The 15,653-nt window shown below is 39.1% G+C and overlaps 1 protein-coding gene across 12 annotated transcripts in view; it reads right to left on the bottom strand.

The window, feature by feature from the left end:
- The window catches only part of TRIM2 (tripartite motif containing 2), a 122,619-nt gene that overhangs the window by 11,423 nt on the left and 95,543 nt on the right, over window positions 1-15,653 (bottom strand). For all 12 annotated transcript variants that reach the window (XM_074823000.1, XM_074822999.1, XM_074822995.1 and 9 more), the window contains 2 exons: window positions 6,642-6,745; window positions 5,185-5,352 (listed from right to left, as the gene is read on the bottom strand). In XM_074823000.1, coding sequence (XP_074679101.1) covers window positions 5,185-5,352; window positions 6,642-6,745 — 272 coding nt within the window. The remainder of the gene's footprint in view (window positions 1-5,184; window positions 5,353-6,641; window positions 6,746-15,653) is intronic.

Below are 15,653 nucleotides of genomic sequence, written 5' to 3' on the forward strand. Positions count from 1 at the left end.
CAAGAAGATTCTAGGATCACCTTGCAACCCATTTCACATTTCTCACCATTCTGCTCTGTTTTCAGGCAGAGATTCTAGAAACTGGTTTAATCTACATAAAATCAGTTGAGTTTTGACCTTTCAGTTAAAAAAAGATTATAAAAATACCACCTAATTGTTTGAGAGGTTTGTTGTTGGAATGTAGCAACTTGTTTTCTGGTTTTTGTTGTGTTTTTTTTAAAATGATGGACAGTTATCCAGGATGGTTCCAAAAGTCTGGTCTCCTGCCAGTCTCTTTACTGTGTTGGACAAGCAACCCACCGAACAGGCTGTTTTGAAATTATGGATCCCTGAACTTTCAGATCCTGTAGTAATTTGTGAGACACATCCTACAAACTGAGGTCCATCTCCTTGGTGGAGAACCTAATTTCCTGTTTCCATCAAAACTTAAATGAAATAGATACCAAGATATTAGTCTTCTTTATGAAATAAGACAATTCTTCACCTCACTGCCTTTGCAGGGGGGGGGGGACAGATCACCACCTACAACAAGCAATGCTTCTGACTTCTCTGCCCCTCTCCCCTCCCTCCTGCAAGTGGTGAGGAGTAGCTGAAGCTCTGTTAGTCTGTGACTATCAAAGTGGGACAGATTACAGAGCATGGAGAAGATCCATTACCTAACTCATTTCTCTCGATTCCCTAATGTTTTCAAAGCAAACAACCATGTTAGTATCTAAAGGAGCTCAACTACCCTTAGAAAGCCCAATGCTCCTATTCCATGGTACATTCTCATGGGTGGGGTTGCAGATAAAAATAGGAGCCATCCAAAAATAAAGGCATCTAGGTTCCCTGAGGCTGTCTGGTACAAAGTCACCAGCACAACTACACAACCTCTTTCAGTCTCAAAGAAAACTCCAGGGAGTAAGTCTTGTAGCTTCAAGACTATGCTTAGCCAACATGCAATGATCATGTGTCTGGTTTATGTTCAGGTACATATGCTGTTATAAATTGCTAAATATTTAGGCAAAAACCACCTAATTAAATCATGCAAAAGTATCCCCAGGGAAAACTATTAAAAATGACTTTGTGTTCACCAGGGGAAAGATGTGAGCAGACCTACAAAATGTATTCAGGTTTGCATAACAACAAAGCAGCAAAAACATAAACCAAATGCAAATCAGGAGATTTATTTCCTTTGGGGTGATTAAGTCATATTCCCTTCATTCCTCTGGGATGCCTGTGTGTTTGTCTGCTTGTGCACTGCACCACATCCTTACCATCTTTCCAGGATTCCTATGGAAAAGTGACTCAGACTCATGAGTACAGTGTCTTCCTGTCCATATAAATACATATGAAAAAAATTAATAAGTCACGTACTACATTAATGGGCACTCAGTGCTGAGAAGAGTATAAAAATCACTATTCTTGAGCCAGGATTTAAAATATAATTTGCAGGCAGCAATAAATTATGCCCAGCTTGAGTTTGCAGTGCTTTTTAGTAAAAATCTCTGTTTTCAGTTTAGATCAAAATATGCTGATGACACATTACTGGGTCTGGCTGAACATATGCTTTGTATATTTTTATTTCAGAAGGTTTCTTAGAATTATAGGTTTGATTATTTAGAACAGAACATTATGAAACCCAGTCACTCCTGTTAAGTGTATGAATGGAAGTATTTTGAGACTTTTCTGCCATTAGAAATGAATAAAGTATAATGAATCATCTGAACCCTTAATACAAATAATGTGTTTAGTTGAATTCAGTCAAGGACATTATGTCCCTTATTTTATAGGCTCTTATGAATTTAGACTGGTTTTCAAATATGTGTTTATAAAGCCACCCTACCCGGGTGGAAAATATTCTACTGTGGGATATTCCTAGAAGTAAAAAAATCAGCTAGCCTATATAAAAATGTATGAAGACTTTTCCACTGTAGAAGTGTGTTAGGGCTTTAAGTTTAACTCCACCAATCTTGTGTTGCCTGAAAGGTTCACGATTGTCAGGAATTAATTTACAGACTTTCAACATACCATCTTTTCCTGTTTGAGAACTTCCCTAATACGGAAATACAACTTTGTCACACATTGCAACGTCACACAATAAAAGGATTTATCACTCATGTGACTGCGTGACCATTAAACCACACTCCACAGAACTATTCCTATCTGAACATTCAACCAGCTTGAAGCAGATCCCTTAATTCTACTAATGAGACAAGAAAAAATAAAAGTCTGACAGACAAAATGTTTCCTTTCATCTTTTCTGACTCATCTAAACTTGATCTTGACTTGCAGCCCTGTTTGGCTGATAACAAGCTATCTTAGATACAACCCTTCAAGACTAGAAAGAAAGTAATTCTCTCCTCAGAGGACCAAGAGGCCAAGACTCTTGGCCCTGTTCTCCAGTTCCTTCACTAGGTTTGAACATCACCACTGGCGCAGAAGCTGATACTGCTGCTTCAGCATGCGTTCTCTCCTTAGCCTAGAAATGTGTCTTCTATAGCAGTTTTCTTAAGCAATTTCAGAGTAATTTAGAGAGGAAGCCAGCACTGTTATCAGCCTTTTATGGATGAGGAAAATAAAGCACTGGGAAGTGAAATGGAAGATCACTAGTCACTTGTGAGACCCATGGCACAGCCAGAAATGGAAGCCCCAGTTCCTAAGACCCTATCTGAGGCTTTATCATTCACAGGATAATATAGCCTTTCATTTTAAGAGACTCGTGTTTTGGTGTAACCTTAGATTAGGGTTTGTCCACCTCTGCATTATGCAAGTTTTACAGCTTTGAGAAAACTGAGCTCTGTCTGTGTTGCTACCAGTGACGGAGGAAGGTGACGCTTTTCTGCCTGGCAGTGGAGGTTGCTGGGGTGAGTCAGCCCAGTGCTGTAATCAGGGAGATGCCTGGGCCTGGCTGCAGGGGAAATTTGCCTTCTGGCTCACATGACTACTAAAATGCCGCTAAGGCAGAGTAAGTGTAAGTAAATACAGGAAGAAGGGGACAACAACAAAAATGGTTAGATTAAGTTCAAAACAGCCCCCTGATAATGCTGAGTTAACAACTAGCAGACCACCTGCATCAGAGCTCATATACAATGACTTGCAGGCACAGTCCTTTGAAGGGAAACACCATTATCCCTTTAACTGTCTCTCTGTGTATTTTAGCAAGCATTGCCCAATTCAATCTGACAAAGCCCCTGTAAGAATTACCATTGCCAACACACAATAAATTACAAGGCTTTACCCAGATTCCCACAGGCTAGACCTGTTATATCCATGTCCTGTGCTTCAACTATACGATTATGCCTGCCTCCATATAGAAAATGCTTCTACAAACATTTGTATATTTTTCTCTCATAAATATAGCCTGTTGCATTCAATCTAAAAATAGTATTTTATATCATTGATGGTTTTTTTCTCATTTAATCAGTCTAGTCCCAAGAACTATAAAGTCCGATGGATTAACCTGTATTAACCACACAAACATTGCCAACTTTACATAGCTCTTGCAAGCCAACAAAAACTTTGACTAAAAACAAAGCTAGGCTCCACATCAGAGGAACTACCTTAATAATTAATTTTTTTTCAATACCCATCTCCCTGCTGGTAGTCTATAGCACATAGGGTCCTGGCTCCTCCAGAGTCATGGCTTTTTGCTCCAGAGCTGGCACCATCCGAAATGCTGGATTTACAGCATGTCTTCAGAAGGAAAGAAAATGAGCCCTCCATGCTCTGCATCCTGATCAAGCCAGTTCACATTAAAGATGTTAATAATTATTTAAAACACACTTAAGTTACTCAGAGTATTTGGATGCTTAACTAAATTATATCTTCATTTGGTGTCTTCATTTCATTCAAGGACTTCAGCCAAAACGAAGGTTTTCCTGCGTAGCTGTACATTTTCAAAACTACTTGACAAGGAAAATCACGTACTCTCTGCAAATGCAAGTAATTTGTATTTTTTTAACACTCGCATTGCATATCAGTATTGTTTTATTTTAGTTTCACATCTACACTGGATCTGGATACTTTTAAAAGCATACATGTCTGTTTCCCAGATGGAGGTCACTGAGGACTATGCAAGCACAGTTGCCTGTTTGCTGTAGCATTTGTCACTTTGCAAAGACTACTCAAAGGAAGGCCATTTCTTGCTACACACGAGAGCAGCTCAGAACCTGAGATTTTTGGTCATTAGACTGCCAGAAAATTAGCCAAACAGGCAATTTGTCTGCAATGCAGGACTCTAGAACTAAGAAACTATGGTAGAAATTTCCCCGCAGGTCCTTTATCTCACTGAACAGTGCATACTCCTTAACTTCAGCTACAGGTGATTATTTCCAGCCTGAATTGCCAAACTCAGTAACGTGCATTTAGGGAACAGCACCAGATGGAGGCAACCTTTAATTCTCTGTGGAATTGCACCTGAATCCAAGCAAAATAAATATTGCAGGTTGGCAAGCATCAGTGTACTGTAGTAGGTGCCTTCTTATTTTACTCCTATTAAAGGGATCACAGTTGCTATGAAAATGAGAGGTGTGCTTTTCTCAGAACTCCTGATTTCTGAAACCTAAGACATTATTACCGCCTTTCAGTTTTCCCAGTGCACATCACCCCACCTAAAACACTCCTGTCTATGCTGTAGCACTGGAACAACATCTTGGGTTGCCCTTCCTTGCATTTATTGCCAACAGGATCACACATGAATTATACACTTGATTTGCTGATACATATGGAATAAATAGAGGAAGTCACCATCAGTCTGCTACCTTATTTTTCTCCTCCATATGTCACTGAAGAGCCTCATGTCCTCCTCATAAGTTTTTATGTCTGCCTGTGTATATACATATATGCACATACCTTCCTGTATAATCAGAATACTAATGATAGGAAGGTTGTTGAGCTAGTCCAACTAGACTTGATTACATTAGCTGTCCTTGACTATAAGTTACAGAAAGGCATCCAAGCACCTAGTACATAGAACTGTAAAATAGAAAGTATTGTCTCTATTTGGTATAACATTAGCATCACAGCTGTGACCTCTTCCTATTAATTATACAACACGGCTGTGTCATGGGTTTCCACATCACAACAATGGAATTTGGACTAAGTTACAACCAAACTATGTAGTTTCTTGACAAAAAAAATCATTACTTTGCATTCCTTTGAAAGACGGAGAAAGCTCAGGAGAGTTCACATGGTAACTTGTACCTTAAATTTTCCATCTGATGAGAATATGCTAACCCATTTGTTATCATAATCTGCAATAATGATGTCACCGCAGGGATGCACAGCCACTCCTGTTGGCCGCTGCAACTGGCCAGGAGACCTTCCTCGTATGCCAAAACGGCTTTTGAACTGACCATCGTTGGAAAATATCTGTAACAGAAAACATTCATTTTAAAATTAAGTCTGCACAATAACATGATCTATTTCTTGGAGCTTATATTTTAGCAAGTCACTAATGAACACTACAGTCAGGAGGAGACTTAGGAACATGAAGCACTTTTACATGTTCATATTTGAACCTAATTTAAAGGGAGGCTTCTACCTGGACTCTAATTTCAAGATAAATAAGTTCTCTGCACGTACATTGCACTGTTTCTTCAGTGATCTCAAAGTACTTTATAAACATTAATGAATTAAGCTTCACAATGTCCCTCAGCTGGAAGGAAGTGGTATTATTCTCATATTAGAAATGAGCAAACTGAGGCACTGAGTGACTCAGCCACAGTCAAACCCTAAGTTTGTAGAAAAGGTAGGAATAGAAGCTAAAAGAGAATTTCAAAATTTAATTATTTGACTTAGGGATAAGTACCAGGCCATTTCCTGAGAGATGCTTTAGCCACACAAAATTCAGTCCACTGGTTGTGTCCCCAGGCCAGGTAATTAGATATTGAAGTTTCTCTGAAGTGGCTGCAAATTACAAAGTGTGAGGGTGCTGATGAATATTTTATTCTGTCTCTTTGAAAAGGCCTGGAAACGAGTTCTTACTGCATATGGCTTGCTGGTTCTGACGTACTGAAGAACAAGCCATACACTGCTGCCTTGTTCATTGCTACCACATGGGCAGCCTGAAGACTGATGACAAATTGTTAATGGTAAAAAAGATACATGGCAAGCAAAAGAAAAAACACAGCTTGATTTTCACACAGATTACAGAAGCCAGTAAGTCATGGGTGTCAGGGGTGCTACCACAGAAAAGATTTGATCGTAATATCAGACAGAAAAGTCAATTAAGTAGACTAAAAGCCATTTGAAAATGACATATACATGTTTATTTTTGTATTTGCTTAAAAAATGATATTTGCGGCACCTTGCCGTAGATATGTATTTGGAAACATGGAATGACAAATTTACAATGTAAAATGATATTTACAAAAAGGCATTTTTCCAGATTATTGCACCACTTGTTTTCTTCATTCATTGCCAAACATCATAAGGAAGGGAAATAAACTCTGATATACATACTAGATAGAGTGTAGATCTGAAAATGATAGCTGCAGGTCAAGAAGATGGAATGATAATGGATGATAAACAAGTTGAGCTTCCTCTGTATTTTCTATATCTGCTTGAATTGTACAAAATGTGTCTTTCCTGGAGTACAAAGAAGGCAAAGGTGTGGGCTGGGGAGAAAAAGCTAAATATTCGAAGTGGTATACTCATACCTGCACACACTGGTTGTTACTGTCTGCTATTAATATTTTTCCATTTGTTGATGCAGCTACACCTTGAAGATTTGTAAATTCCCCTTTGTTTCTTCCTTTGGTGCCTAAAATTGACAACAGAGCATGTAAGAAATCAGGTTAGACAGGACTAATCAGTTAGGACCTGAATGCCAACACATGCATTCATTACATCCTTGATCTATAGATTTCTATTTGAAGAGTTCTTATCACTGCTACGAACCTCAGTATCAGATCCACAATTCTAAGTACAAGAAGGGATTGTTCTTACTCTTTGACACATATGCCATCTAAGTCCTCATCAATGTAATTACCTCTTTGGCCTTCACAAATCAGTGTTCACAGTCTGCCTCTTGCATGAGCAAACTAGTAAAATGTTTTCTCATAGTGATGGAATTTTTTTTAAATTGTGGATTTTTATTCAACTGAGAAGTCAATGAAAGGGGTAGTACTGTGGGAACATACAGACAGAGGCTAAGATAAGAACCTGAACAGATGACAATTAGCTATTTCTCCTCAGTGAAGTCACAAGTTGAGATAAAACATATCAGCGATCACTTTGGATGGGGCCATTTCAAGACAGGGAAGTTTCCTATTTACTCATACACAGTTTTCAGTCATAGGCTTTAAAAACTACCTTAGAAAGGAAACTCAGATGAAGAACTGGTTTTGAATGACTGGGACATGTGGACCAATGAAGACCAACACCTGGAGACTGAATGGTTCTGCAAAGACCTTAGATTGTTCTAATAAAACAGTGTACACACACAGAGATGCCATTTTTACCCAGGACAAATGCAGTAGAGATTTATATAGAACTGTAAGTCTTTTCCCCAGTGGCTTAAGGGGATAAGGAGCTGTAAAATGTCAAATTTTCACAGAATTTCATTATGTTTAGGTGCCTCATTGTTTAGATGTTTGTTCTGAGATATTCCAAGGCAAGTCACACAGCCAACTGATGTCTTTAAAAGGTCAGCCCTAAAGTGGCTGGTCCAAATTACATCTGGAGCACAGGAACAGTATCCAAATTCCTGCTTTGTAAAGGAAGCTCAGGGGTCTTTAGACAAGACTGCAGTTATGATCTTGGACCCCAAGGTTATTCATAATGAATGAATGAATTTTGAAACAAAAAGACTTTATAAGCTGTTCCTTCCAAGACTTGGATGCAGTGCTATTTTTCCTGGTGAAGTATTTTTACAAGCATTCACTGGCTGCGTATCAGACATTAATTGGTTTCAATATATGGTTTTAACTGAAAAACTTGCATTTTGTTTTAGTCAGTCCAAAATATCCTGGAGCTCAGTGATTAAAACTGTTCTGACTGTGATGCCCAAGAGAAGACATACATATTAGCTCTAATTTGTATCTAGCTTTCATTAGGGATGTGTATGCTCTTAACAACCCTTCTTTCTGCTGTGGTGATGGCTGTGGGATGCATATTTCCTGTCACTGGCTAACAAGTAACATTTAATTCCTCTGCACTTGGTGCTGCGAGGATGTCTCTTTGTTTCAAGGCTTGTTTTCTTGAACTCCATATGCTCCATCCTCTAAACAAGGCAAAAACTTCTCAACTTCTGTGCTGCAAGGGGAAAGTACGTATTCAGGGAATAGTGAGTTACACACCAATTACATTACCCACACTTGAGTCATTTCTGTGTGTTCTTTTAATGAGCAGTGCCTGAGGGATGCATGCAGTAATTTTTTTCCACCATATGCTAATGATAAGTTTCCTTTTTGCCTTTTAGCCAAAGAGAATGGATGAAAAGGGAGAAACATTCCTTTTACTACTGAGAGTAAAGGGAAAACATTTGTTAGAAAAGAGGCGGCATAAGCTAGAGCATCTGGAACCAACTAGCACAAACTTTATGGAATGTATGCTCTTTATCCTTAGAAAAAATGTTCTTGAAAGTCAAGGAATTTAATTTTTAAAGATAGGAGAGCCCTATATAAAGAGTTACTCAGAGTGTTCTTCAGTGGGAACCTTGTAAGCATACATCAAAGGAAAAATAGAAGAAATTACCCAGGAATGCCATAGTCATATTTCACAGTAAGTTTAAGAAATAGTAATTCATTAGCACAACATGCAGATGAAATTCAGGTCTATGCAACGTCCTTGTATATAGCTTTGCGGCTGTTAAACCCATCACATAGGTCCTAATTTGCACACAGTCCCCTCTGCAGCGGCACAAATTCTTCTGAAGAAGCAAGCTGAGGTTAGTGAAACACAGCTTATTTCCTAACTTATGTTCAAGAGGAAAACAGGTAACTCTGAACTTTCTGATTTGAATAATTCAGTAGGCCAGCAAAGACCTGAATCCAAGCATTGGCAGTGGCAGCAGTTCAATGAGAGGAAGGCTTGTGGTAAAGCATGTCAGCCTCTGGAAAAGTAGGCTCCTGCAGCTGGCTCTGTAATACCAAAGGATGATAGCTCCCTCCTCCAAGTAGAGGTTCCTGCCTTATAAACATACCTGCCTAGAGAGAGTTTTCAGCAAATCCTTTACTGCAAGAGACCACCCCTCTGTATCAAGGCACCCCATGCTTTGCCTTCTCTTCTCTCAGTCACAGGCAATCACCCATCACTCCTTTGCCTAGGGAGGCACCAACATTTCAAATGCACAGGGATGGAACCAGAGGATGGTTGTGGGATTCTCATTCCAGTGTTTCCCAAGCAGCCTGGTTTAGAGATGAAAGCCAGCATCTTTCGTGCCTGTCTACCCAGCCTTACCTCCCTCCTGTTCTGAGCTACTGTGGGGCACAGAGGAGGGAAAGACAGACATTTTACTGCAACTTCTGTGGCAAGCTGCTGAGGATTGGGAGAGGACAGCAGAGGTTTCAAAAGGGGAAGGCTGAACTGAGTTATTAGGAAGCAGATCTGTGGCCTGTGGAATAGCTCCTTTTATACCATCTTTGTATACAGATAATAAACAATCAGATTTGCCTTAGCCCCATCTAATTCCTTCTGGTATTTGGAGCATAGCCTGCACAAACCAATTAATTTAGCTTTGAAGATATGCTTTCATCAAAACAGTATCCGTTTTCAGCTCAAGACAATCTAGCACACATAAAATGCTTCATAATTTCAATCTTTTATTCTTGCACAATAGAGGTCAGATTGAATCTCACCAAAAAGAAGGAAAAAAAATATCTAAACATCACAGGAGATGTTAAAAATTACATCATGTAACTGCAATAAGAATCTGTTGTGTAAGTGCTGGGCATCTGGACAAACCTGTTGTACAATGTACTTTTTTGATGCTCATAGCAATAGAAGGAGCGGTTTTTGCTTTCTAAGTTTTACTAATATGAATAATAACCTCCCTGCTTGCTAACCTAGATTTATCAGCTTCCTAAAACATGAAGAAAAAACATGTCACTGCCCTCAGCAGGAAGGGAATGGATTGAGAGAGACAAAAACCCGCAGAAAGATTACAGATTAATGGGGAGACTTTAGAGGTTGCAAGTAGCCATTACCTGTTCTGTAAGTACCATTTAGTTCCTGCCTACAGCACTTCAAATACTTCTTCTTGGATTGTTCTCTATGTGGTACTGAAAAAAAGGATAAACCTAAACAGCATGGAAAGGTCTACATAGACAGGTATCAAGGAGTTGTTTTCTTGTTCTCTAGCTTCATTTCTTTATTCCTCAGAGCGCCAAAAGATACTTAGTCAAATCTTACACGTTATGAGGATGTGATACCCTCTCTCATAACAGATACAGCTGAAACACAAAAGGCTTTGTAGTAAAACTGCACTGAATCAGACTGTTAACAAGCTATGTGCTTATTGTAAAATAAATGTCAGTGTTTTTAATCCAAGTTCCCATGCAAATCTAAGTTTTAAAATCAATCAGTCTGTTGGATGAAGGCACACAATGTTTGTAACCTTTCAAGAGGAATGCATAATTCAGTAGGAACTCTGGCAGATACTCCCACACACTGTTGGTAGTAAAGTTTGGGCTGATTTGTATTAATTTGCTTTACAGAGCATCTGTCCCTAAAAGCTTGGCCAAGACCACCTCCAAGCCTTGCTTGTGCAGCAGAGCCCCTGCCATCACAGCTATGTATGCACAAATCCTAGGGGTAGGTACACCTCAGGAGCAGTTCTTTGCTAGTACAGCAGCAAGACCACAAATAACATGACTTGAACTAAGACCAGGTCTCTGTTGCCAGGACATCAGGCCCACACCGGGGATTTTGCCAGCAATGTGATGTCAGAGTTCTTCAGCCCCTGTCCAATACAGGTATGACTGCAAAACTATGCAATGTAGGCCTGGCCAAATTTCACATTGGCCATTGCAAAGCCATGAAGAGTTCATGACAAGCCTCAGAGGGATTTGAGCTAATAAACTGGAAAATGAAATTCTATTTCCCCATTACTAGACGTTACTATTTCTACAGAAATATAAATTCTGTAGAGAAAACATCTTGCTATTTCATACTACTTATTAATGGGTGTGTTCCAGAGGTCTGGAATAGAGAATGAAGAATGTGTGTCAGAGGGGCCTCTGAATTTCATGTATCATACTTCTGCACTACAGGGAACAACTACACATACACATCCCTTCCTTCTCCAGTGCCCTTAGCCAGGCTGTAATTTGGTCAGGACAGGACCTAGCTGGAAGGGTAGAGAAGAGATGGGGGAATGGGGGGAAGCAGATGCTGCTTGCTACAGGGAGAAGATTCCTCTGGACCATCCATACAATGGGGCTAACTGCAGTTGGAAAAATACATGTTTTTTCAAGGACATGTGAACCCATATAACCCACCTGTATTGTTGTGAAAGCTCAAAAAGTATATATCTATAGGCAACCCTGTTCCTTTCAAACAGGACAATCCAATACAGAGTTTCAGGCAAAGGCCTTCAGAGAAAATTAAAGAAGAAGCACCTGATCAATAATCCCTTTGCTTTCCCTAAGCCTGCTTTTAAACTGCACAAAAGCTATATACAGGCCTTGTTCATGAGTTTTTATGTGGAGTAAATTCACAACAAGGCTCCTATTTGCTTTCAGCATTGATAACAGACCAGAAGACATCTACACCTAGTAAGGAGGCTGACAGAAGGTACTGCTAAAGGCACATTTTTCTTTCTTTTTTTTTTTTTAATCAGAGTGGATTACACACATTAAATCTAACAGCTAAACTTAGATGCTCAGTTACATGGCTGAACAGACAACTAAACATAGTCTGAGGAAACGGAAAATTGAACTTTCTACCAGAGAGCCAACTCTCCATCTGGCTGTATCTGATGCCAATCCCAAGTATAAATAAATGAAGAGAAAAAGCAGTTGAAGTGGGAAATAGCACCACTACTGCTAAACGGTCTCAAAGAACCCAGTCATGAAAAGTGCCAGAAGATAATAAGTACCAAGGCATATGGCACAGCATGGCAGAGCTAGAGCACAAGATGGGGTCCTGCATAGAGTAACTAACTGATGCCACCCATGGCTTTTAACCCTCCTTTGGAGGACATGGGAGAGATTTACCAGGGAAGGTGGAAGTGGCTGACACTGTGAACATCCCTCACCTCCACTTACCTCTGCTCAGCATGGGTCTAAGGCACAAAAGCAGGGTTATGGAAAAGAGCTTTCCCTCTTACTTTAGTGCTTTCCACTTGCAGAGGTAGCAAGAAACATCATGAAACAATTATTTTCTGGGTATCATAAGCACATTCTGGTTTTCATTTGTATAAACTAAGTACATGCTACACAGATACTGCATGGACACACTCTTAGAGGTCACGCCTGTTTAAGAAAAATTTTTTAAAATGTTGAGGATATAAATTATTGAGAGAGAAGGGGAGGAAGTAAGAAATACTCTATTCTTGTAAATAATGAATTACACGAATGTATGAATGTGCAGTCAATAGCTTGACCTTAAAATGTCTGAATAGAACCACGTGCCGTTTTAAAAGCCATGAATAACACACAATTGGCAAAAGGTACAATGGAGAATTCCCCATGAACATAAGCACTTAACTGTACCAATGTTGTATTAATGCTATCTCTTTTAATACTAGCACAAGAACAATCTCTTGCTATGAGCTGATCAATTCACTTGTGCATAAAAGCCCATATATCAGAACATATACAAAAGCATACCCCGTATACTTGGATGCCCATAGGAATACTACAGTATGGTTCTCCAACACAGCTGTATGAGCTTCTGGCAGGCCAAACATAAAATTTATCTTGCCCAGTTTAAAATACAAATCCAGATTTGTTCAGGGCTATCAGAGGAATTCAACAATGGGTTCAAAACAGATATGCAGTTATGTTGGAAAACAGTGATAAACTTTATTTTACATTACCTCATCAACAAATGAACCAAGCCTTAACTTTTTGAAGTGAGCTGAAACTGGAACTAAATGAACTCTTCAATCTGTGAAGGCAATCCCTGTGAAAATGTCAGAAGCTTTACCTGTCTTCATTAATTCTGCATATTTTGGAAGGCTGTAAAAAGCTAGAGCATTACAGCTGCAATGGCTTAAGAGACCTTTCAGACAATGCATACATAAGCTCACAGAAGCCCAGAGGGACATCTCTATGTAGGGTCATTCTGTGAAATGAGTGGCTGAGAACTGAACATGTAATAGGACGAAGTATTATTCTCAGCTCAGTTTTTCAATAAAATAGCAATCCATATATCCCAAATGTGGACACTTCTGAGAGGTTTCATTAAGCAAAAGCTCTGAGACACATGTAGCTCTTGTTCTAATTATTCTCTCTTCTTTTTCTGGGGGGTTAGAGTGGTGAAGAAGGGGAGGAGGCAGAACTCCAAAATAAAGCACATGATCATTAATGCATCGCAACAGAAAGAAAGGGCACTGCAATTTCTGGAAAACATTTAAGACTTAGAGAGTTTATGGTGTGTTGGAGAGAATAGTTACCAAAAAAAATCCATCAAACACCACCACCAGCAAAACCCAAACAGAGTCATACCACTATTTGGTAGTCAGGCTAGAAACTGCTCAGTAGAAGCAAGGGATAGAGAACCAGAAATTACAAGCTGAAATCACTTTAATCCATACCAAAAGCTTTGTAATAAGAATATTAACATTTTAAAAATAATTTCAGGACATATCGTTGGTTGTTTCTCGAAGTATTTAGATCTACTATTTCCACACCAGGACAAATTAATGCTTGATATACAAGAGGCTTAGCATTCAGTGAAGGTGTCAGCCACAATGGGTAAGAACTCCCCTCTTACTCACAGGCACAGTGTACCTGTGCAGGCTTTCCTATCCTGCTCCTACATGCTACAGACCCACAGGCTCTGCCTGAATCCAGCCCCTTCTCTGTCTAGCATGCAACGTCACAGCCGTTCCAGAAGAGATGAGAGAGATGTTTTCTTTCTAGATAGGATTCAGACATTATGCTTAACTGTTTTGTTTAACCCTGCCTCAAAAACAGGCCCCAAAAAAGATCTAGGCTACATTTATACATACCCTCTGCTGCTTTTACCAGTACCAGCAGTGAAACTGCATTTGGGAAGAGACACAGGTCCCTTTCCATTCCAGCAGGAGCTTGAGGCTGATCACTCTGCCCTGTGCAAGGGCTTCTCTCCCCAGGGGATTACTAACAGGGGCTCTGCCAGTGATGACTACAGCAATAGCTTGTGCACAAGAACACCCTTCTGCTAGAGGAAGGGCTATGTCTGGGTACTAATTTAACACAGGGCGTCTACCGGCTTCGGACGATAAAGCATGGTCACTGCCGAGTAGGGCTGGCTCAACTTCAGTATGAATTATTCTACATAATTTTTAACTTTTGACTCCGCAGTCACCATGAAATTTAGCCTTAGTGACAGTAAAGCTGGGTATCATTGTCCCTGTAAAAAATGCTTTAAGTTGTTATATTTATGGGGTCATTCATCTTACTAGGAAATGCACTGGCCATCTGGGAAAGGCTGGTCATTTTACGAGTGGCTTCATCCAAAGCTTACATTGTACTGTCCTATTCAGCAAGCAAAGCATGCTTGCTGAATACATTCTCCGATATAAAACCATTATGTTACTGCATGTACTTTCGGGAATCGTTTAGAAATACTGACCGATGAGAAATCAGATGGACAGGGTTAACCTATGACAAATGGCATCCAGATGAATTTTCAATAGAATTACTAAAAAACCCTCCAGGATTAACCACCATCCATTCTCTGCTACAAAGGAGAAAGACACCTTGCCAACTGGTTGTCAAACTTGGTAACACATACTGCTGAAATCCTGACTTGTACATATTAAGAATTAACTTGTTTTTTTCTTTAGTTGTGCAAAGTGAAAAGTATTTTCTATTTAAGTAGACACGTAAATACAATACTCCATGGTACAGACTTCTAAAATGATGAGTTATTATTATATAGCTTAAAACCAGAGTACATCAAAAGACCTGAAAGAAAATCCACAGTAAATGACACCAAGATGTTATATTTTTACTAAGCATCAGAATTCCACAGATTTAGAGATAACATTACACTATATAAAGAACCAAATATGTTTAGATATTGGGGGAAAAAGCAATAAAGGAAATCATAATTTTGTCCTATGCTGACATAATGAAATAACTGTATATGACCACAGGATTTAGCATGTATAGTTCCAGGTTAATTAATTAGATTAATCTTTAGGGCAATAGTTTTAAAGGAGTCCTCCTACTTCCCTTCTTGCCATTCAACTTTTTAAGGAAGTAATTTAATCTACTCTGAAGCACTGATTTTATATATTTTCATTTTATGATGCCAAATGGAGTACAGAATAGGTGGTAAAATATGTTATCTCAAATCAAATGTATGTATTTTGCAACCCAAATTCCAATTAAATATTTGCTGCAAACAGAATTTTTGAAGTATGTGCTTTTAAAATTTATGTATGAACAAAAGTCAAGAGGTCTAAAGGTATTACCAGCTTGCTCTACTTACAGCTCTTAAACCTTAAAATAATTTAACTTCTAGATTTTTTCATCCAGTTTCCCTGAACTATTTTTAAGTATGTCAATAGGTAG

Source organism: Strix aluco, chromosome 4 (assembly GCF_031877795.1).
Source record: "Strix aluco isolate bStrAlu1 chromosome 4, bStrAlu1.hap1, whole genome shotgun sequence".
Classification (NCBI taxonomy): Eukaryota; Metazoa; Chordata; class Aves; order Strigiformes; family Strigidae; genus Strix; species Strix aluco.